Source organism: Muscardinus avellanarius (genome assembly GCF_963383645.1).
Source record: "Muscardinus avellanarius genome assembly, chromosome: 6".
In the NCBI taxonomy this organism is placed as follows: Eukaryota; Metazoa; Chordata; class Mammalia; order Rodentia; family Gliridae; genus Muscardinus; species Muscardinus avellanarius.
This window is the reverse complement of record NC_137791.1, coordinates 133,792,152-133,814,180: the sequence shown is the minus strand read 5'-3', so window position 1 is coordinate 133,814,180 and position 22,029 is coordinate 133,792,152. Positions and strand designations below refer to the sequence as shown.

General features: G+C 45.8%; 1 protein-coding gene across 1 annotated transcript in view; it reads right to left on the bottom strand.

The window, feature by feature from the left end:
• SLC2A9 (solute carrier family 2 member 9) overlaps nt 1–22,029 on the bottom strand; it is a gene marked incomplete at both ends in the record, with an annotated part of 109,738 nt that overhangs the window by 54,562 nt on the left and 33,147 nt on the right. The window contains 2 exons of the mRNA XM_080697274.1: nt 16,743–16,888; nt 21,858–21,982. Of these exons, the coding sequence (XP_080553400.1) occupies nt 16,743–16,888; nt 21,858–21,982 (271 nt within the window). The remainder of the gene's footprint in view (nt 1–16,742; nt 16,889–21,857; nt 21,983–22,029) is intronic.

Here is a 22,029-nt window from a genome sequence, read left to right as displayed (position 1 = left end):
CAGTGCATCTCCTCCAAGGACAGCGGTCGAGACCAGCAACTCACCACCGCTCCTGACCAGTAGCCTGCAGCCTGGCCCGGCCACCTAGGGAGCGGTCGAGGGCAACATCTGAGCAGGCTGCTGGGACTTGAGTTCTGCCTCTCTCCACGCACTGCGGCCATGGACCAGTGGTCTAACCGCCCACACCTCAGTGATCATGGTGCCTAATCGCAGGTTGCTGGGAGGCTCATGGGTTAATAGATGTATGAAGTGGTTGGCATAGGACGACACACACTACATGTGATCAGGAGGACCCAGTGGTGTTTGCTGCTGAGCACATTTCCATAGTATCTCTTTACATCCCATAATCTGTCCACTGTTCAGAAAAATTAGCTATAGCAGGAACAGGGTAAGTAGCTCATTGAGGCCACAGTCTGGTCTGACTGAACACCAAGGCTTGCATCCCAGAGCCTCAGTTCTGATTCTCAAAAAAGAGCCTGAGATGCTCTTTGGTGACCAGGAAGAAGCCCAAAGGCCACAAGACCAGGGTGCGGCCAGGCGAGTGGAGTCTGTCCTTCTTCCATCTGTCCAGGCTGAAAAATCCTTGGTGGCCCTACACGGTTCTCCTGGGCACTTGGTCCCAGCTTCAGCTGAGGACTCAGCATTTCACATTGTAGGAAGGGCAGGGAACGGGTGGCTTGTAATAGCTGCTCAATAAATGCCCATTGGAAAACTGGATGAGTGTAGGAAGGGGATTCCTGACAGGTTGGTCATTTTCATGAAGATCTTTTTCTGTTTATGGACTGCACTCTCTGCTTGTCTTTTGGGGAAGTGTTCAGAAAAGAAAACATATTTTTCAAAACCACAGATTACTCATCTAGCATAGGGCAGAAGGTGCCACTGACAATCAGTTTCAGAGGTCTTGGTTTCAGTTAGAGCCAATGCAATGGGAAAGCACAGGAGGTTCTCACAGTTAACCTTGGATCAAGGTCTTTGCACCTGCTAAAATCCCTGTGGTAAGGTGAGTGGGTCTTATGGTAACTATTATCTTGCTCTTTAATCTGCAAGGTTGCCTTTTTTAGAGCAGGTCATACTTCTCTTGAGCTACAGACAACTCCAGTCCTTTCCTTAAATACTATCCTCTTGACTATGATGAGACAGCAAAAAGTTCTGAGTAGAGTTGTAATTATTGATCTTACCCCAGGTCGAGTTCTATAAATAATATTCCTCTAAGAAGTATTATAATTTTCAGTCTATAAATGAGACATCTGAGATTTACAAAGGTCAGGTAACTCATGCAACGTTAGGAGAGCAACAGGGAGCAGCCGAGTGAGAGCTCCTCTGACCCCTGCCTGGGGCATTTCCTGGTCATTACGCCTTACATCCTGTCTTCTCAAAGCTGTCTCACTTCGACTGCCAGCGGCTGCGAGCTGAATAAGGAATTTATACACAGAGTATATTAGGCTAAACCAGTCTGGTCCCTCTAAAAAAAAACTCCATACAGAACTCATCAGCAATCAGGCTAGCTCAGCCCAAGCTCATGCTATTACCAGCATCCTGGGACCATGGTAAGAAGGCAAGGCGTAGGACCAAGTGCCCGCCTTCATGTGGGAGACATCTGCATTGCCTTATTGTACTAGTTGGCTTTATGTTGCTGTGACCAAAACACCCAACAAGAGCAAGGTAGAGGGGGAAGGTTCATTTGGGCTCACGTTTCAGAGGCTCAGTCCATAGTCGGCCAGCTCCAAGGCAGAAACACCATGGAGGCAAAGCATGATGGCAGCCAGAAGCAGAGAGAGCAAGAGGAGGAGACCAGGGCCAGATGTGCCCTCAGGGCCACCCCTGGTCACCCACCTCCTCCAGCCATGCTCCACTTGCCTACAGTTACCACCTAGTAAATCCACGTAAAGATGGCAAATGCCTGTCATTTTGGAAAGTGTTCAAAACAGCTGTTTTTAAAAACCACAGATTACTCGTCGAGCATAGGGAATAAGGTGTCACTGCACGTCAATCTCAGAGGGGTCTTGGTGCCAGTTAGAGCCTGGTGCAACAGGGAAAGCACAGGAGGTCCTTGCTTTGTGGTCTTAATAATTCAATTATTAGTTAATCAACTTATTAACCCATTAATTGGTTTATTCATGGCCGAGGTTGGAGCTCTGGTTCAGTTATTTCACCTCTGAACCTGGTCGCATTGACAACACAGAAGCTGTTCTGACGCTCCATATTTAAAGCCCAACACTTGAGAAGGGTGCTTTGTTATACATTTGAATGCTCTCCACTCCTGTCAAAAAAGTACTCATGGACAGGTGTCCACAGAGCCCCTTTCACTTTGCCATGCCCCAGCCACCTCCCCAGAAGGACCTCCTGGCCACAGCTTCACAGAGCCCTGAGGTAGAGCACGCGGGGGGCCATAGTCACAGCATCTTGCCGACTGGACATGAAGGGTCAGCCATTTACCATATCCACACCTGGCCCCACATCCCATCATCCAGCTGCCAGCATCACAGCAAATGTGCTGTTCTAAGCTCATTATCACTGACACATGTTCATGGCCCGATTCTATATCTACAACAGGAGCAGGAGTCACAGAACATGGGTTATCTTCCTATTTACCTGTGTGAGAAGCGAGGATGAAGGGACTGTCCCAAGGGTGTAACGCCCACTGCAGAGAGTGGCTGCCAGTACTACATGTCAGGGAAACTCCCACCTACCAACCCACCAGGGTTGGCTTTAGAAATTCCAATTCCTCCCTCATTCCTACCAGTTTTCCTGCTTTCCACAGGGTTTGCATTTCCTCTGCTTATTTCTCAATCAGTCTTATGGGAACATAAGGTCAGAATCCATCCATCCCACTTGACAGATAAAGAAACTGAGGCTGGAGAGGTGAGAGAGGCCAGATGAAAGCCCTGCAGCCAAGGTGTTCATGAAATCAAGTTTATGTCACCCCTATTTCAGAAAGAGAAGGAAAGAGAAATCCATGTTTTTATTTAAATTTTGATTGGTGCACTGCAATCATGCATCTTAATGGAGTACAAGATGGTAGAGGCGCACATGTACACATCACTCACTTAGCCCTTCCCCAGTCCATCCTGTCTTTAAAGGTTATCAACCTGTGCTCCCTTAGCCAACCTGTGGTCTAGGACACCACTAAGGTTATGCAAATTTTCTGAGTCCCTCGTACCCAGCGACTCAATGCCATCTTCACAGTACTCCTGCCTTGTCCCCACTTAAGGGTTGAGGGAACAGAGGCACCATTCCCAACCCCATGACCCCCGTGTAAATGGCAGTAGTGGGACTGAGCCCAGGCAGAGTGGTCACCAGCTCTGTGCTCCTAACCTCTGTGCTGTGCCCAGGGCCAAACAGGTCACTGCTTAAGTGCACTTTGCTAAGATGCCTGATTTCTCTTATCTGTATTTATAGAAATCTTTCTTTCTTTTCCAGGGAATTAGCTAACCACCATTTTTTCCTGTTACTCTCCCTGGAGTTGAAAGCCATGATTAATGCCTGTGCCAGCCTCTGCTCTCCAGCTGAATCTTCCTGACTCCTGAGTTGTATTGTTCAGACCCATGCCCACGATATTTGTCTCCTCCTCTGCCACGCCCTTCATCACCCTCACTGTGGATCATCCATAGTCAGAGCAGCCCCCTCCAGACAGAACTCACGAAAGGAAGACAGAGGTGGTGTGCTGTCAGGCTTCTCCTCAGCGACCTTGATTCTGGGATATGTGAGGAGACGAGGCTTGGGTCTCAATGGCCAGGGCTGGACCTGCTTCCCCGAGAGCTCAGCCCAAGGTCACAGAAAAGACAGTGATTTTGAAGTTAGACCCAAGTTCAAGCTATTATCTTCCTCTTACTAGCTATGGGGCTTTGAACAAATTGTCTGTTCTTTCTCAAATTGTGGTTTTCTTGACTAGAAAATATGAACAGCAAATAACACATTTTGCAGGGTTGCTGGGAGGATAATAGGGGTGGTTTTCCAGCATGGGCCTGGTAGAGGGTTGGGAGCCTATAAATGGCAGTTCTTTTCCCTCTTGCTGTGGTTCTGAGCCAACCAAAATGGCCCATTCTAGAGCAAAAGTGGCTCCCAGGTTGGATCGGCTGCTCCTGAGCCCAGAACCTGTGGTATCTAGGTTGAATGTATAGAACTTGCATCTCAGGCTTGGGCAGCGAGCCTAGGAGCTGGAATATGGGCATACCCCCTCTCAAGTACCTTCCCCTCCTCCTTGTAGGCTCTCTCCCCCAGTCTCAGAGCTCTGCGGCATAGGGTGGTCCTCCAACCTGAGAGGCCTGCCTCCATTTCCTGGGTATGTTTCTCAGATTTACACCAACACTCACTGCATCTGGCAGTGCCAGAATAAGCACCTCCATTTCCCTGAGAGTTCACCTGGAACTATGCTGCCGCCACCCACCCACCTGTCCTGCCTCTGATTCTTGCAAGCCTGCACCCCTATCTGGACAGCCCGCCGAGGAGGTCAGTGTCGCTTGGGAAAGTACCCGGCTACCCATCAGCCCGTTCTGGCTACCATCGCCCACATCCTGTGAAGACTGTGGGTGGTCTGTCCTGCATACTCTCTGCTCCTGCCCTCTCTCTGCCATGCCCTCCTGGAGATCCCCTGGTGAACAAGCATGGCACCTTCCCTTCCCAGGGACCATCTCACCTCCCCTTTGCCTCTGAGCACCCTCAACTCTGGAGACACCCCTCACTCCCTCCTAATTGCTTAGTTCATTCATGTCGTGACTCATTCAATCCACAAACATCACCAGAAAGGACCGGCAAGGTCTGAGGACAGTAATGGCCCAGCAAGACAGTAGGCATGCAGCCCGGCATGGGCCCTGTGTTTCTGGCCTTCCTGCTGTGGATGTGCCTCATTTCTGTGGAGCTATAGTTCAATACAGCCCAGCCTGGAGGATGCTTGGCTGGATTCTGACAAGCATGGGTAGCCCTGGGTATAATTATCTTTGTATGTATTAAAGGTCAGGAGGGAACTGTGGAACATTGGTCTCTCCCAGAGGTTGCTGGGAAAACAAACCTTTTTACCTTTTAAGTTTATTATCTAAGGTATTTTGTTATAGTAACAGAAAAACGAACCTGTGATTCAAAAGACAATTGTGATTAAATGGGTCAGTGAGTGTAAAGTGCTTAGAATGTTCCTGGTTGGCACAGAGTAAGTGTCATGCATTAAAATGATAATATAATAACTATTAGTATCAACTACTAGTACTCACTCATGGTGAGTCTTTGGCTAGATCATTCCTCTCTGACCTCATTTTCTAGGAGAAAATGAGAATCTTGGGCTGGATGGCTCTTTTGTTCTTTTTAGATAGACCAAGCTGTGAATACATGTTTTAAGTAATACAGTGGCAGGGTTTGGGAAGTCCTAGATTTCCCAATAGTGTTATTGCTGCTGTTGTTAGGATTTTTAAATGACTGGTGATGAGAGGTAGAGTTTAAGTAGTGGCCCCATATCCTGAAGTTTAGCTCTTCAAGTGGAAAACAATCTTTTTTTCAAGCAAAGCATGGGTTTAAACATGTATATTTCCTAAAACAAGCAGAAGTTTTAAGACTGTGTACATTCCCAGAAAAACATATCCATCATTCCCTTGGTAGTCAACAAAAGTCTCTCTTTGAGAAAAAGGAGAGGAGAGCCAGGGAACTCAGACCATCTCCCACCCTTACCCTTATCGGCCAAGCCCAACTCTTATCTATTAGCATCACTCTTTGATAATGAGTATTCAATTGTCTAAGTACCATTTATGAAAAAGATTTCCTTAGCACCTAGTTGAAAATCTACTGACCATATATGTTTGGCTGTTTTTCTAGGCTCTCTTCCATTGATCTAGTTTCTACCTTTTTTGCTGTAATATCCTGTACCTATTACTGAAGTTTTTTAGTAAGTCTTACACGAGGTGATTAAAGACGTCAAATTTTGTCCTTCCTTTTCAAAATTGCTTTGGCTAGTCTAGGACCTCAAATCTCCATATAAATTTTAGAATCAGCTTTATTTTTATTTTTTAAAAGCCTGTTGGATTTTGATTGGAATTGTATTGGAATCACCAATAAATCTGATGAAAATCAACCTTTTAACGATATTAAGTCCTCTACTCCATGAACATGGTATGCCTCTCTATCTCTTTAGGTCTTTTTAAATATCTCTCAGTAGTGTTTTGTGCATCTAAGTGTGGAAGCTTGTACATATTTTGATAAGTTTACCTCTAAGTATTTCACATTTGAATGCTATTGCACATGATTTTTTCTCAATTTCAAATTATTTGTTGCATATAGAAATACAATTGATATTTACCTATTGACTTTGTATCTTGTGACCTGAATAAACTTACTTGTTAGTTCCAGTAATTTAAAAAATTAAATATTTAGGATTTACTATATATTTATCTGCAAATAAATAGTGTTAATTCCTTAGTTTAAAATGGCATGCTTTTTATTTGTATTTCATGCTATGCAGCACTTGATGGGACCTCCAATATAATGCCAAATGGTAGTGATGAGAGAAACATTTTACTTCATTCCAGATCTTGATGAAAAGCATCCAGTGTTCCACAGTTAAGTGTGACATTACTGTAGCGCTTTTATTTTTTCACAGATGCCTTTATCAGATTAAACCCTTTTCTGCTTTTTTGTTCCTTTCTGTGCTTCATTTTGGAAAGTTGCTCATGTGATTTCTCCAAATGTGCCAAACTTTTCTCCTGTGATGTAAAATACATTCTTAATCCAATTCTGTGTGCTTTTCATATTGGGTATTGCTGTTTTCATCTCTGGACGTTGACTTGGGTCATTGTTTACATCCTCCACTCTTATCACGATGTTTATATTTTCCTCTTTCATTACATATAAAGTATATCTATAGTATTGTCATAGCCTAAAAATTCTATCATCTCTGATATTTCTGGTTATGTGTCTATTGGTTGATTATCCTCCCAACCATGGGCTCTATTTTCTTGTTTCTTTGCATGCTTGGTAACTTCTTTATTGAATGTCAGTCACTGTGCATTTTACAGAATTGTTTATGGCATTTTGTTGTATTCCTTTAGATAGTATTAAGCCTTGCTCTTGAACACAGTAAGTTTCTTAAAATCTGATTGTTTTTAAAAAAGTTTTACAGCCTGGTTAGGGGGGATCCTGTGCACCTTATTCCAGACTAATATATCTCCATTATGAGGACTCTATCCAATGCCTACATAAGAGGAAGGCTTTTTAGCCAGTTGAAATATGAACAATGTATAGATGACTTTGAATTCCTAATATTGTTTAGGTTGCCTTTTATTCTGATAATATCTCTTCTGCTTCAGGTTTTTTTCTCTGATGCACACACATCATTATTCAATAAGACTTGACTAGAACTCTGTTGATATGCAAAATTCGTCTTCTCCTTCCTTACTTCCTCCTCCTCCTCCTCCTCCTCCTCCTCCTCCTCCTCCTCCTCCTCCTCCTCCTCCTTCTTCTTCTTCTTCTTCTTCTTCTTCTTCTTCTTCTTCTTCTTCTTCTTCTTCTTCTTCTCTCTCTCTCTCTCTCTCCCCTTCTCTCCCCTTCCTCCTCACCAATATTTTTTCTATAAGTTTTTCTGGGACAAATGTAAGGTTACATCACTTGATTTTCCTGTCTTTCCCTGACAGTGGCCCAATGATTAAAAATGTCACATATTTTGCTAATACCCAAATGGTTTAGGTTGGATGTGTTAACTGAGGATAGAATCAGAAGTCTCTAAACCACTTTTATATCTGTGTCTAGTCCCTGTGTATTCCTCTGATCCCACCCATACTTCTTCTTTCAGTTCACGCCAGTTCCTCCGGCCACCCATGGCCCTCAGACATGCCACAGAATCCCCGCTATTGCTGCCTCTTTGACCCAGAATCCGCTTGCCCATTTTTGCAGCTTGTTCCTTCTGATTACTCAGATCTATTTTTCAAAGCGACCCTTCAGGAAAGCCTCCCTGACCATCTGGTGTAGTTTGTTCCCTAGGCATCCCCTGCTTCTCCTCCTTCACTTGAGTCGCTGAGTGGGACTTTAAGAGCATACTGAGATGCCCTTTCAGCTCTGGAACTGAACTGCCATCGGAGCAGATGGCACTGGGTCTCCATGTCCAGGTCACCGCCATTCCCTTTTAATGTCTTTGTGGTAGTGATGGCTGCTTTTGTGTCTAATTTTGTAGGAATAGGTCAGGGAGGACAGGTTTGGTGTGACTGTACTTCCCACTGCCAGCATTATCATCTCTTTCTCCTCCTCTTCCTCCTCCTATAAAAACTCAGGCTACTGGAACAACTCTTAGTCAGAACTTACCCTCCAGAATGTATGCTTAACAAGAGTTAAATAGGAAATATGAGAGAATTTACCTTAAATGATAAGAAAGCATGGGAATCCTGTGTTTTCTACTTCTAAGAAACAAATTATTCCTTCTGAAGGAAAGATGATTATCATTTTTTAACTCCGAAATTTATTCTTCTGTAGTTTAGAGTCTTAAGTCATTGAAGACCTCTCAAGGAAAGAATAGGTCTGACTGAAAAGTCTAGGTGTTGTTTTTGGGGAGAGAGTAAGAGAGTGCACGAGTAAGTGAGTCTCCAGGAGCCAGAAGCAAGACAGAGTGTGGTTTCCTTCAGCAGCTTAGCAGGCACCTCAACTTGCTCAGAGCTCACTGGGTACAGCAGGATCTCAGACAAAAGATGGCTGCATGGCCACCTGCAGAGATGGATAGTGAGAAACCACAGCCTCAGAGAACCCTAAGAGCCCTTGAGCTTGGCTGGAGGACAGCATCACCCACAGAGGTACCTGCTTCCATAGGGATGTGCTGGACTGAGTAGGAGTCAATGAAATCCACTCAGCAGATTCCTAGGGATAAACAGATGTCCCAGTACATCCCTGGACAGGAGTCACTGAACACCCTTTCACACAGACATCCCACCCCAGGTAGAGATGGGGACTGTGTGATACACGTCAGCATCTAAAACACTTTTATATCTGTATCTGGTCCCTGACTGTTTCTCTGACCTCCCCCTAACCTCATGCTTCTTCCCAGTTCACTCCAGTACCAGCTGGGGAACATCAGGGATTGGGAAACAGGAGTTCAGGAGTGTCCGTCTGTGGTGCAGTGAACAGGGCTGGGCATGGTGGCTGGAGGGCTGAGGGTGGAGCCCACCTTGGGTCACCTCCCTCCCAGCCCCCACTCGAGGCCACCTTCTCAAAGGGTAGCTAACTAGCCATTCCCCCCAAGGTAGTTTTACAGATAGGACAGCAAAGTTCAGGCAAGCTTCACAGACTTTCTTTAAAATTCCAGATGACAGGACTTCAAGAACTATTAAATTTATCTTTATTTCCCTCCTGTCTTCCTTGCTTGTAGACAGCGACACCAGCTGAGCTGTCCAAGGGATGGAAGCATGCCCTGCCCCGGGCACACAGGGTGCACAGATTAGCTATCACATCAGAGGCTCAAGCAGACAGGAGCCTGGAGCTGTCAGTGGCCCAGCCTCCTGTGACCCACAGCGAGCTGGAGGTCAGGGCAAGTCCCTCACCCAGGTCACAGCGCTCTGAGCACCTGCTGACCTCAGTCTTGACTTGAAGGCAGGCAAGCATGGGTGCCAGGGGCACTTGGAACCCAAGAAGCATTAGGAAATTCGTGAGTTGAGTCTGTAATTCCAAGGTCAAGAGAAATTTGTGCATTTCCTCCTCATTGAGGGGCAGTTCAAGGCTGCAGACCCTGCAGCTGTATCGATAGCAGTATAAAGATGAGACCTGGGTCCCTGGGAAAGACCCAACAGGGGAACTACCACTTGTTGAGGATGCAGACTTGGGGAGACTGAGGTAGGAACCGCTGATTCTAGGGCATGACAGGAGAGAGGCACTTCAGGAAGGCCCCTCTCATGGGGCCCTGAAGACTGAGCATAGTCAGAGGAGGGAGGGAACGGAGGTCAAGAGGGAGGAATGGCGAGGGCAGGTGTTCACTGGGAGGGACCCTGCACAGTGCAGTCTAGGAATGGGACCAGGGGCTAGGGAGAGCTTTGTCCACCTCCCACACAGGTAAGAATCACCCCCTAAGAGAATGAAGTCTAAAAGAATGAGAGCCTAAGAGAATGAAGATTCTGCAGAAACACCCCCAAAGTTTCAGCTTCAGGATGGAGGAATGAGGCCAGGTCTTGGTTAACAAGCACCCGTGATCCCAATGTGCTGACTTGGCTTAGCTGTTCTGTGAATGGAGAGCAGGTGGGGTTTGGGTCTCAGGGGCCTGGCTTATTGCCCTCCTTGGAAGTCTAGACCTCACCAGAAGGTTTCTAGGGAGCTAGCAATGAACATAAATGGATGGAGAATATTTGCTAGGTTTTTATTTTTGCAAAACAGTTCCTGAGTGTTTATTAGGGTTGAAGTTAAACACACCACACGGGGTAAACAGAACTTAGTGAGGCTCTCAGCAACATAGTGAGATTCTGTTTCCAAATAAAGTATAAAATAGGTCTGGGAGTGTAGCCCGGAGGTAGAAAGCCCCTGGGTTCCACCCCAGTAACACACACACACACACACACACACACACACACACACACACACAGAAATCCCAATCTTGCTAATAAGCAAGAAATGCAAAATAATATCATAACAAGATAGTATTTTTGTCTATAAAATACCAAAGAATCATTTAAAAGTTTATGGATGATCAGGCAGAGGGAGGGCTCCTGCCCTTGTGCACTGCTGGTGGAGTATAGACTGAGGCAGTTTCTCTAGGGAACAATTTGGCAATATGTATAAAAGTTGTCAATAAGCTTATGTTCTTGAGGTAGGAAAGAAATAAAAGAAATATGTAGAGAGGAGATATAAGGGGAGAAGAGGGAAAATGTCATTTTAATAGGGAAGCCTGGAGCAAAACCCCCAGTGCCCTTACTCCTCAACCAAGCCTGTTGGCCCCAAGATACTGAGAAACTTACAAGTACCTCCTGACCCTGAGCACTTTTGACTGTACTCAAAGAAGCATCTATTGGTCAGACACAGAGGCCACACAAAAGATCTGGAAAGGGGGAGGGACGCCGTCCTGGAAATTTCCTTACAAAATACGTTGAACTATGACTTAGTTCATAGGAACCATGGACAGTTTAGGAATAGCTGAGCAGGACATAACTCTGTTGGTTAGAGGATTAAGGTCACACAAAAGAGGTGCCTATTGAGAAAATAGAGAAGGCCCGTCAGGACCCTGCAGATGACCAAATCCCCTCTATCTTCTTGTGACTACTGATGTCGTCTTTGCCTACCTCCTCCTGTCCACAAAGTCTTCTATAAAAAAAGAGCTGGGAACCCCTACACATGCCTTTCTCACTCTGGAGATGGCCTGCAGTTTCTTTGAATGTGCGTTTCCTGCTTTCCTAAATAAACCTCTCTCTGAATGGCGTGTGCTGTGTGCTGGGTTTCTTTTCCATCGTGTGAGCCAGGGACCCCGCTGGCCTGAGCTGCAGTCCCCTCTCTCCACAACTGGGAATTCCTCCAGACCCTTCACAGAATCAGCCCTTCTGCCATGATACTTTGACTTGTTTCCATTTCTGGGACACTAAACTACATAAAGAGTTAAAATTTGAATAATGGTTTATGTAAAAGATTGTTTCAAGTTTGCAAATTGTAGTGATTCAGAAATAAACACTGGAAACAAGCCAAATATCCAGCAAGTAAAAAACAATGAAACAAATTATAGTAATTCTTACAAGATTTTATAATTATTAAAATGACTACGGCAAATAGCTATAATGACTTGTCCACATCATAATGAAAATAGACAGCATATAAAATGTTATAAATGAAATGAATCAAATTGTATGCTAGGGTATTTGTATATGTGTTTATGAAATTTACATCTATAAATAATGGAAAAATTAAAACCATTAAGATAGTTATCCAGAAGTGATGAGATACAGAAATTTTAAAGTTTTCATTTCCTAAATTCTTCTATATCTTGTGCTATGGGTATAGATGCATCTTAGTTGTAAAAACCGAGCTGGTAGGTGAACAGAAAGAATTAGCAACTTTATGAAGACACTTGTTTCAACAATACCCATGTTAGTGAAAACTTGAAACAGCAAACGCAATCAATATTGGATAGCAGTCAGTGTACCTTGGTGAAAAAATATTATGCTGACACTGAAAATTTATTTATACTCTTAAAATATGTATTTACAGTTAGACATAGTGATACACTACTGTAATCCCAGTACTTGGGAGGCTGAGACAAGAGGGTTACAGGTTTGTAGCCAGCCTGGGCAATTTAGTGAGACCCTTGATAACTTAGTGAGATGGTGTTTCAAAATAAAATATAGGGCTGGGGGGTATAGCTCAGAGGTAAAATGCCGCTGGGTTCAATCCCTATTAACACTCACACACACACACATACACACACACACACACACACACACACACAAATGTATTTACAAAGATTCATTAGAAATATGGAAAATTGATTTTAATATGATGCTAAATTATTTTTTAAAGCAAAACACAAAAGCAAGCATGGTATTATCTCAGGTGCAACACACACACACACACACACACACACACACACACGTAGAAAGAAATGGACCAAAACATTAAAAGTAGCTGCCTCTCCTAACATGGCAGCTGTTTAGATGGATTTACTTCCTTTTTATGATTTCTAAATATCCTGAAGTGTGCACAAAGTCTTCTATTCTGGAACAAAATGGACACAGTTGTGTGTGAAGTCCACACTAGAGAACAGTGACACTGGAGCCTGCCTCAATTCCTCGGCCCCACGCCTCGCGGAAGCGACGGTCCTGGGCATGTTGGCGTGCTCATTTACGGCCCTAAGGTGTTCCCGGTTCTGTCTTTCCTACTTCTGCCCATGATTTCCACATAAGTTTCTTTCTTCTTGATCTTTGCAAGAGAGATAACTGATGAATATGCTTTTCGAACATCCTGTAGAAGCCTGAAATGTCACTTAAACTTAGCACCGCCACGTCCTAGGATGCGCCTGAGTTAGCCCGCAGGGCTAGCCTCAGTTGGTTCCTCTGTTCATCGCCTTCCATGCCGTCTGGCGGCCTGTTCTGAACACCACCCTCTCACTCCTGCCAGCTACTGCGTCTCAAAGCGACTGCCTTCCCTGAAGCACCGCTTTTCTCTCTCTCAGTGTTTTGTTTTTTTCCCAAGGCTTAGTTGTCTTTCTTTTTGAAGGTAAATGACACCCATGATTAAAATAGAGAAAGTGAAATTCTGACACTGAGAGAAATAACTGTGGATCTCACTTGGCTGGGACACTGTAAACCCCCCCAAGAGATGAAGGAGAAGTTCCCCTTTGATATCTTTTTCTGGACCACAAGCCCACCAACCACCTTCTGAAAGCACGAATTAAATATCTATATCAAATATTTACAGGGTGACACACATTTCCTCCTAGCCAGAAGCAAGACTATCTGAAAACTCCACGCTGATGGGAAGAGACAGCTGATAGGGACCAGGGCACACCTTTCAGTGGGAGGCTTCTCGGCTGGCTCAAGGCCAGGAGGGGGCATGGGCAGCTTTGCCCTTTGCCCAGCATCAAGCTGCTGAGCCCTGGGGTTCCGGGGAGAGTCCCCAGTCTGGGAATCCAGGTGCCTTAGTTGTGTTGTTGTTGTTGTTGTTGTTGTTTTGGTGGTACTGGGGTTCCTGGAAGCCCTTCTACCTCCGGGCTATGTTCCCAGACCTATTTTATACTTTTTTACTTGGAAACAGGGTCTCTTAAGCCAGTGTGGCTGGCTTCGAACCTGTGCGATCCTCCTGTTTCCGCCTCCCAAGCGCAGGGATTACAAGCGTGCCCGCCATGCCCGGCGTCAGGTGCCTTAGTTGCTCATCAGCTGTGCCATCAACAAGACTTGGCTGCTCATGTCAGTGAGCTTGTCTCATCCCCACAAAGCTGCTCCTCCTGTCCCAGGGCTCCCTGCTTTAGCATCTGCCCAGTGGATGGGCCAGATCCCCAGGAGTTACCCTGCCTCCTCCTCCCAGGACACCACAGCCCACCACCCACTGCCTCGCTCTGCCTCATCCGCCTCTCCCTGTTCGCACTCTGTTGCTCTTATCCAACTCCTGGACGCTTGTGGCTGGCCCAGTTCAATCCCATATACCCTGACTGAGACCTTCTTCTTGCTGCAGCCTGATTGTCTTGTTAAACATGCTTATCTTCCTCGTTTGAAAACGAAGCCCCTGGAATTGTTTGTGTGTGTGTGTGTGTGTGTGTGTGTGTGTGTGTGTGTCCTGGGGATTGAATCCGTGGATATTTTACCTCTGAGCTATACTCTCAGTCCTCTATTTTGAAACAGGTTTTGACTAAGTTCCTGAGGGTCTGGCTAAGTTGACGAGGTAGGCCTCAAAACCTGCAATCCTCCTGTTTCAGCTGCCTAAGTACTGTGATACAGATCAGATATGTGCCACCACACCTGGCACAAGCCACTGGGATTCGGATAGGATTAAGTCGAGTCTGTCTATTGCTTTGGGTAGCATGGATATTTTAACAATATTCATTCTTTTAATCCATGAACATGAGATACCTTTTCATATATGCATTAAACAAATCTAAAATTCACATGGCACCACAAAAGATCCTGAGTAGCCAAATCTATTCTAAGGGAAAAAAATTGGGGATATCACACTTTCTGACTTAAAATTATGCTATGAAGTCATAGTAATCAAAACAGCATGGTACTGGCATAAAAACATACACACAACAATGAGAAACCAGAAATAAACCCAAACATATGGTCAATTAATTTTCAACACGTCCCCAAAAGGGTACAAAAAAGAAAGGACAGTCTTTTTAGCAGATGGTGGTGGGAAAACTGGATTTGCATATGCAAAAAATAAAATATGATCCCTACATCATACACAGAAATAAACTCAAAATAGAGAAAACACTTAAGTGTAAAACTTAAAATCTCAAAATTTCTAGAAAAAAAACCCCACACAGTTGAAAAGCTCCCTGACATTGTCATTGGCACTGGTTTCTTGGACGTCACACTCAAAGCTCAGACTACGAAAGCAAAAATAAATCAACAGGACTCCATCAAACTAGGATTCTGCACAGCAAAGGAAACAATCAACAAAATGAAAAGGTGACCTATGGTTAATCCCAAAATATATAAAAAGCTCACATAACTCAATAGTAAAATAATAAATAACTCAATTAAAAATGGCAAAAGAATCTGGCTAGGCATTTGCCCAAAGAAGACATAAAAATAGCCCACGAGTTTCTGGAGAGATATTCAACGTCATTGAGCATCATGAGAATGCAAATCAAAACCACAGCGAGCTCTTTACGTCTACTAGGATGGTATTATTGAAATGCTACGTGCATGTATGTATCTGTCACTCTGTGCCTCACTATGATGTTTAATTAAAATGCATCAATAAATAAAAAAGACAAGAAGAAAGCGCTGGAGAGCAGGGAACCTCTGTGCACTGTTGGGGGGAAGGTAGATGAGTGTAGCCGCTGGGGAAAATGGGATGGAGGTTGCTAATGGCGTTGAAGATAGAAATGCCCCAATACCAGGCAGCCACTTTCCTGGGAGAACCTAAAGGCGAAGAATCGCCACCTCATAAAGATGTCAGCACTCCACGGTCTGCACGGCATTGCTCAACTGGCCGAGACGCAGAGGCAGCACAGGTACCTGATGGGACTTTATCAGCTATGAGAGGCAGCCTGGTCATGCCCCTTCTCTCATCCTCATCCAATGGTCAGGCAGCAAGTCCTTGGGATTCTGCTTCCTCCACAGTCTAGAGCCACACACTCCTTCCTGCTCATGGCCACAGTCTCAAGTGGGCCCACCCTAACCTACCGGGTCTCATTCTCCCTTATTCACTCTTTCTCCTCTAGTCCATGCCACCCCAACCATACCTCTGAGTGCCCTCCTAACACTGGTCTGGCCACATCATTCCCCTGCTCTAGTACCATCTGGGGCTCCCTATTCCCTCAAATTGAACAAGTGCCTCATCTCTCCTCCACCTCATGCATGCTCCCTCCTCAGCCCCCAAGTCCACCAAGTTCTTTGCAGTGGGCTCTGTCGCATCCTGGGGCCTTTTGCTATTCCCTTTCTCTAGGGCGTCTACTTTACCGATCTCTACCATCCACTGCCTAACTCAGCTCCCCCTGGAGGGTGCATTTGCAGCCACCTCCTTAGTCGCTGCCTCCCTTCAACCAGGGTGGGAATTCCTTTGTCAAGAAACCATGGCAAGTAAACTGCTGAGCTGGGACTCTAATCCAGGCCTATTTCCAAAGCAGAAAGCCAAAGAAGAAAGTGTGAAGTTACAGAAGAGGGAGAGGGAGAGGGAGAGAGAGAAGGGGAAGAGGAGGAGGAAGAAGACAGAGGAGGAGAAGGAAGAGATGGAGGAGGAGGAAGAGAAGAAGAAGAAGAACAACAACAAGAAACTGAAGGGTGAGTTATAGTTAACTAACATGCATCTTGGAAAGATGCCCGTTGCAAAATGATGTGAATGGCATGATTCTATGGTAGGAAACAATCTAAAACAATACATGTTTATGTAGGTTTTCAAAGCACAGGACAAAGCCTAAACAACTGCATCTTGAGCTGCTGACCATAGTCATGGGGTGGCTGGGTTTGAACATTCTGTAAGATTTGAATTGGTCGTGTATTATTTGTCCTCAAAAAAATGAAAGGGATTCACAAGTTTCCTTCAATAAGTAAAGGCTTGGACACTCAGCAGTCGCAATGCACAGGGATGAGCAGTGGCCACCAGGGCTCACCCCAGAGTGGTAACAGGGACGCTTGACCACATTCGCTCACCTTCCCCAGCAGCTCAGGCAGGCCCAGCAGCTGCCCTGTGAACACACCAATGCAGATGAAGATGGCCGTCGCCTGCCCCAGAGAGCCGCGGATCTCCTTGGGCGAGATCTCGTTGAGGTACATGGGGAGCGCACTGAGGGCGATGCCTGAGGAAGAAGCATGCAGCGTGAGTGCGATTCTCCAGGGCACAGGACCTCAGTCCCAGCCCTTGCTTGGCTCTGTTCTTTCCAACAGAAAATGCTGGAGACATGGCCTCTTCCCAGCACACTGCACAAATTGTGAGGCTGTCACAGGCACTTAATCATTTACCCTGTAAAGGATGGCTGGGAGGTGCAATGCAAGGAAAGGGGTACAGCCAACGGTGTCAGTGGAGGTGGTGGTGGTGATGATGGTGGTGATGGTGATGGTGGTGGTGATGGTGGTGGTAGTGGTGGTGGTGATGATGATGATGGTGATGGTAATGATGATGATGGTAGTGGTGGTGATGCTGCTAATGTGATGGTGGTAGTGGTGGTGATGATGGTGATGATAATGATGATGATGGTGATGATAATGATGATGATGGTGATGATAATGATGATGATGGTGGTGGTGGTGGTGGTGATGATGGTGATGGTGATGGTGATGGTGGTAGTGGTGGTGATGATGGTGATGATGATGATGGTGATGGTAGTAGTGGTGGTGATGATGGTGATGATAATGATGATGATGGTGGTGGTGGTGGTGGTGATGATGGTGATGATGATGATGGTGATGGTAGTAGTGCTGGTGATGATGGTGGTGATGGTAGTAGTGGTGGTGGTGATGGTGATGGTGATAATGATAGTGATAATGGTGATGGTGGTAGTGGTGATGGTAATGCTAATGGTGATTGTGTTGGCAATGTAATGGTGATGGTGGTGGTGGTGGTGGTGATGGCAGGAAGATGGTGATGGGGGTAGTAGCAGGGTGACGGTAGTGATGACTGTCATGATGATATTGCTAGCAGTGGTGGTAATGGTGGTAGTATTGGTGATGGTGGAGATTATGGTATTGATAGTGGTAACATTGGTGATGATTGTGGAGATGACAGTGGTGGTGGTGGTGGTGGTGGTGGTAGTGGTGATGGCAGGAAGATGATGGTGGTAGCAGGGTGATGGTAGTGATGACTGTCATGATGATATTGGTAGCAGTAGTGGTGATAGTGGTGGTATTGGTGATTGTGGAGATTGTGGTATTGATAGTGGTAATGTTGGTGATGATGGTGGAGATGACAGAGTGGTGGTGATGGTAATGGTGGTGGTGGCAGTGGTGGTGTTGATGATGGTGGAACTTGTGGTACTGATAGTAGCGGTTATGGTAGTGGTGGTGGAGAAGACATAGTAGTAGTGGTGGTGGCCATGGTGATGGTAATCACGATGGCTGTGGTGATGGTGGTGATGATAGAGGTGACGATGGTGGAAGTGGTGGTGGTAATAATGATTGCAATCAACATGCATAGTGCTTACCAAACACAAGAGTCCTATTTATCTCTTTATATGTACTAATAAACCTTTCTCAAGTAAATATACTATTATCTCCATTGTAAGGATGAGGAAATTGAGGCACAGGGAGGTGGAGTGACCTGCCTAAGTCACCAAGTGGCATTCCGAGATGTCCACAGAGGTGATTTTGCCCAAGAGAGCCCAGCCGCCCCCACCTAGAGCCTGAGTGAGTGTTGCCCCTACGTAAGTTCTGGCCTGTTATGGCAGACATTGGTAGACTTAGCACAGGCCACTTACACATCACCTCATGATCTGTGGGTTAAATGTACATGGCAGGGGATTATGAAACATATTTCAGGCCAAAGTAATCATTATAAAATGGGTTTTACAAAATACTGCACACACTTGTTAGCAAAGTACCATGAGGCCTCAGAGCTCAAGGCCGACTCTTCCCCCTCCCTGCCCTCTCAGCTCAGTGTCTGACTCTGCACTGATGTAACTGTCCCCCAAAGATGCACCGCAGCCAATCTCCATGACCTGTGGGTGCGACCTTGTCTGGAAACTGAGTCTTTGCAGGTGTAACCAAGTTAAGATGAGGCCATCCTGGACTCAGGGGCTCTAAATCTAACCCCTGGCATTCTTCTAAGAAGGCTATGTAAAGACACAGATGCAGAAGGTGGAAGCTACATGAAGATGCAGAGACCAGGATGGTACGGCACGGCCAGGGGACTCCGAGGATGGCCGGCAGTGCCGAAGTTGGGGAGGGAGCCAACCCCACTGACGCCTGGGTCTTGGACCTCTGGCCTCCAGGCCACAGTAGCATACATTCCGTTGCTTCAAACAACTGTGTTTATGGTAATTTGTTCCAGCAGCCACAGGAACTAGAGGCCTCCCCTGTCCAATGGGCAAATCAGCACCTCCCGCTGCCTTCTCCAGGTCTTCATCTGCCTCCAATACACAGTTCAGCACTATTTCAAAGTAGAGTCATCCTCTCTTGTATGTGATGCATGTTTCAAGACCCCAGGAGATGCCCCAAGTTGAACTAAACCCATCTAGACCATACCATGCTTTTTTTCTATATCTATATATCTATATCTATCTCTCTCTCTCTCTCTGTATATATATATATCTGTATATATATCTATATATATATATCTCCAGTGATAAAGTATAACTGATAAATTAGACACAATATGAGATTAACAATGATCACTAATAAAATAGAGGTGGGCGTGGTGGCTTATGTTTATAATCCCAGTACATGGGAGGCTGAGACAGGAGGATCACAGGATCCGGGCCTGTCTCAGCAACTTAGCGAGACTCTCAACAGGAAGATCGCAGTAGCCTCAAATATTTAGTGAAGACCTCTGGAACTGAAACCCTGTTTTAAAATAAAGTATAAAAAATAAGGCTGGGAGTGTATCTTGTAGATGGAATGCCCCTGGGTTCAATCTCTAGGACCACAAAAAAACAAACAAAAACAAATGACTAATAGTCAAATAGAAAACTATAACAATATATTGTAATAAAAGTTACTAAGACTTCTAAGTTGCTGGGTGTGCTGGTGCATACTTGTAATTTCAGTCGATGGGAGGCTGAGACAGGAAGATCACAGGATCCAGGCCTGTCTCAGCAATTTAGCAAGACTCTCAACAATTTGATGATCTCTTGTTTTACCATAAAAAAAAAAAAAAAATCAAAGGACTAGGGATCTATCTTGGCGGCACAATGCCCCTGGGTTCAATCCCTAAAAATAAAATATATAAAAAATAAACTTCTGGGCTACTTTTGAAACTTCGCATGTAACATGCTCGAATAACTGAAACCACAGAGCCCCTAATGCAGAGAGGACCTGGGCACTAGCGAACTCTCTCTGCAGCGGGTGTGGACTCGTGCCCCTGGGAGCTGGGGCAGGAGCAGGGCAGCACCATCTCCCAGAGGCATAACCCCCTGCCCCCATGCTCCTGTTTTGCCTTTGCAATCTACGTAAACTTTGCGTCCTATGCTACACTCCATTTTTGTTTCAGTGGAAAAAATAATGTGTTTATTTTGTTGTCTCCAAGCCTTCTGGGGAAATTTTTATTTTTCGCTTTCAGCCTTATTACAGCTCTTCCAAGTCAGTATTATTATCTCTCTTTACAAGCAGGGAAACCCAAGGCTCAGAGCCATTAAGTTACTTATTAAAAGCCAGAACTTGGCGAGCGGCAGAGTTGGATCCAAACCCAGGGATTTCCCTTCCTCCAGCTTGCAATCTCTCCACAAATACCTGAAAATAATACTTTGCGGAATTGCATGCTTGGAAGGACAGTGGTTCATTTGTTCTGATGGTAGATTTGGGGTCTCCAAATGTGGTCACCTTTTTGCCCCTCCCCAGCCACCATCTTTCCTGGCCTCAGCCCCTCTTCCCTGGAGGCCTGGTTCCCTGATTCCAGTCCTGGCCTTGTCTTGCACTGGAACATGAAGCAGTCATACCTCACTCTCTTCCCCTTCCCCTGGCTTCTTCTTACACTGGGCACAAATCCCCCCAGTCCTCTATGATCAGCCCCGGCTATGGGCTCCCCAAACACTATCCCAACTCAGACACATCGCCCTCTCTTCCCTGCTGGGAACCGATTTATTCATTCAGTTCTCCCACTTGGTCCTTCTGATGTCTCAGATATTCCCTCCCTGGGCAGTCTTCCCCTAATGGCCTTTCTAAAGTAGCCCCCGCCACCCCCGCCCTGGGTTGTTTTCTTCCTGGGACTTCCAATTATGTGTCCGCCCACCCCCTGTAACGTATGCTCGTATGTATGCTCGGGGGCCGATCCTTCTTAAGCATCCTGTCCCAGAAGGCAGTGCACCAGGCATGGCAGATGCTCTGTAAGCGCTTGCTGAATACATGAAAGACTGAGTGAGTCAGAGGCCCGCCCAGGCAACACCACCTTCCCCAAAGCTCCCTGGAAACCAGAGAGAGTGTTGAAAGATGAATGACAAAGGGGACTAAGGATGCTCTGGCTTGCTGGAGCTCATCAGGTGTCTGGGGCTGACTTGGGCCCATCCAGCCACTTTTTTCTGCTCAATTAGGATGCTGGGTCTTTGTGCATGGGACAGATTGCCCCACTTATGCAGAGTTCTGTTGTTGTTGTTATTGGGGATTGAACCCAGGTGCATTCTACCTCTATACCCTCGTCCTTTTAATTTTTTGTTATTTATTTATTTATTTTGGTGGTCCTGTGGTTCTTGGAAACCCTTCTACCTCCGGGCTACACTCCCAGACCTATTTTATAGTTTTACTTGGAAACAGGGTCTCTTAAGCCAGCGAGGCTGGCTTCAAACCTGCACGATCCTCCTGTCTCCGCCTCCCAAGTGTGGGGATTACAAGTGTGTGCCACCACGGCGGGCTATTTTTTGTTTTGAAACAGGTTTTGCTAGGTTGCTAAAAGTTTTGCTAAGTTGCCGAGGCTGGTCTTGAACCTGTAATCCTCCTGTATTAGCATCACAAGTACCAAGATTATGGGTGTGTGCCACCATGCCCAGCTTATGCAAGGTTTTGCCTCCTGTCAACTCAGTGCCAGGAGGCAGACCCTGTTGGTGACAGCCCTGAAGACTTCTGACACTCCTGGACAATCCCTGGGAAGGTGCTGCTGCCCCTCCAGCCACAGGGAAGTCTCACCTCCATCCACGCCCATGAGGAAGCGTCCCACGATGAGCATTTCGAAGACTCCTGCCTGGAGAGAGCAGCCCATCAGCAGTGCAGCCGCAATGGCGAACCCATTGTTGACCAGTAGTGTGTGCTTCCTGGAAGGAAAGGAAGTGAAGGTTCAGTGAGGATGCCCACTGAAGGG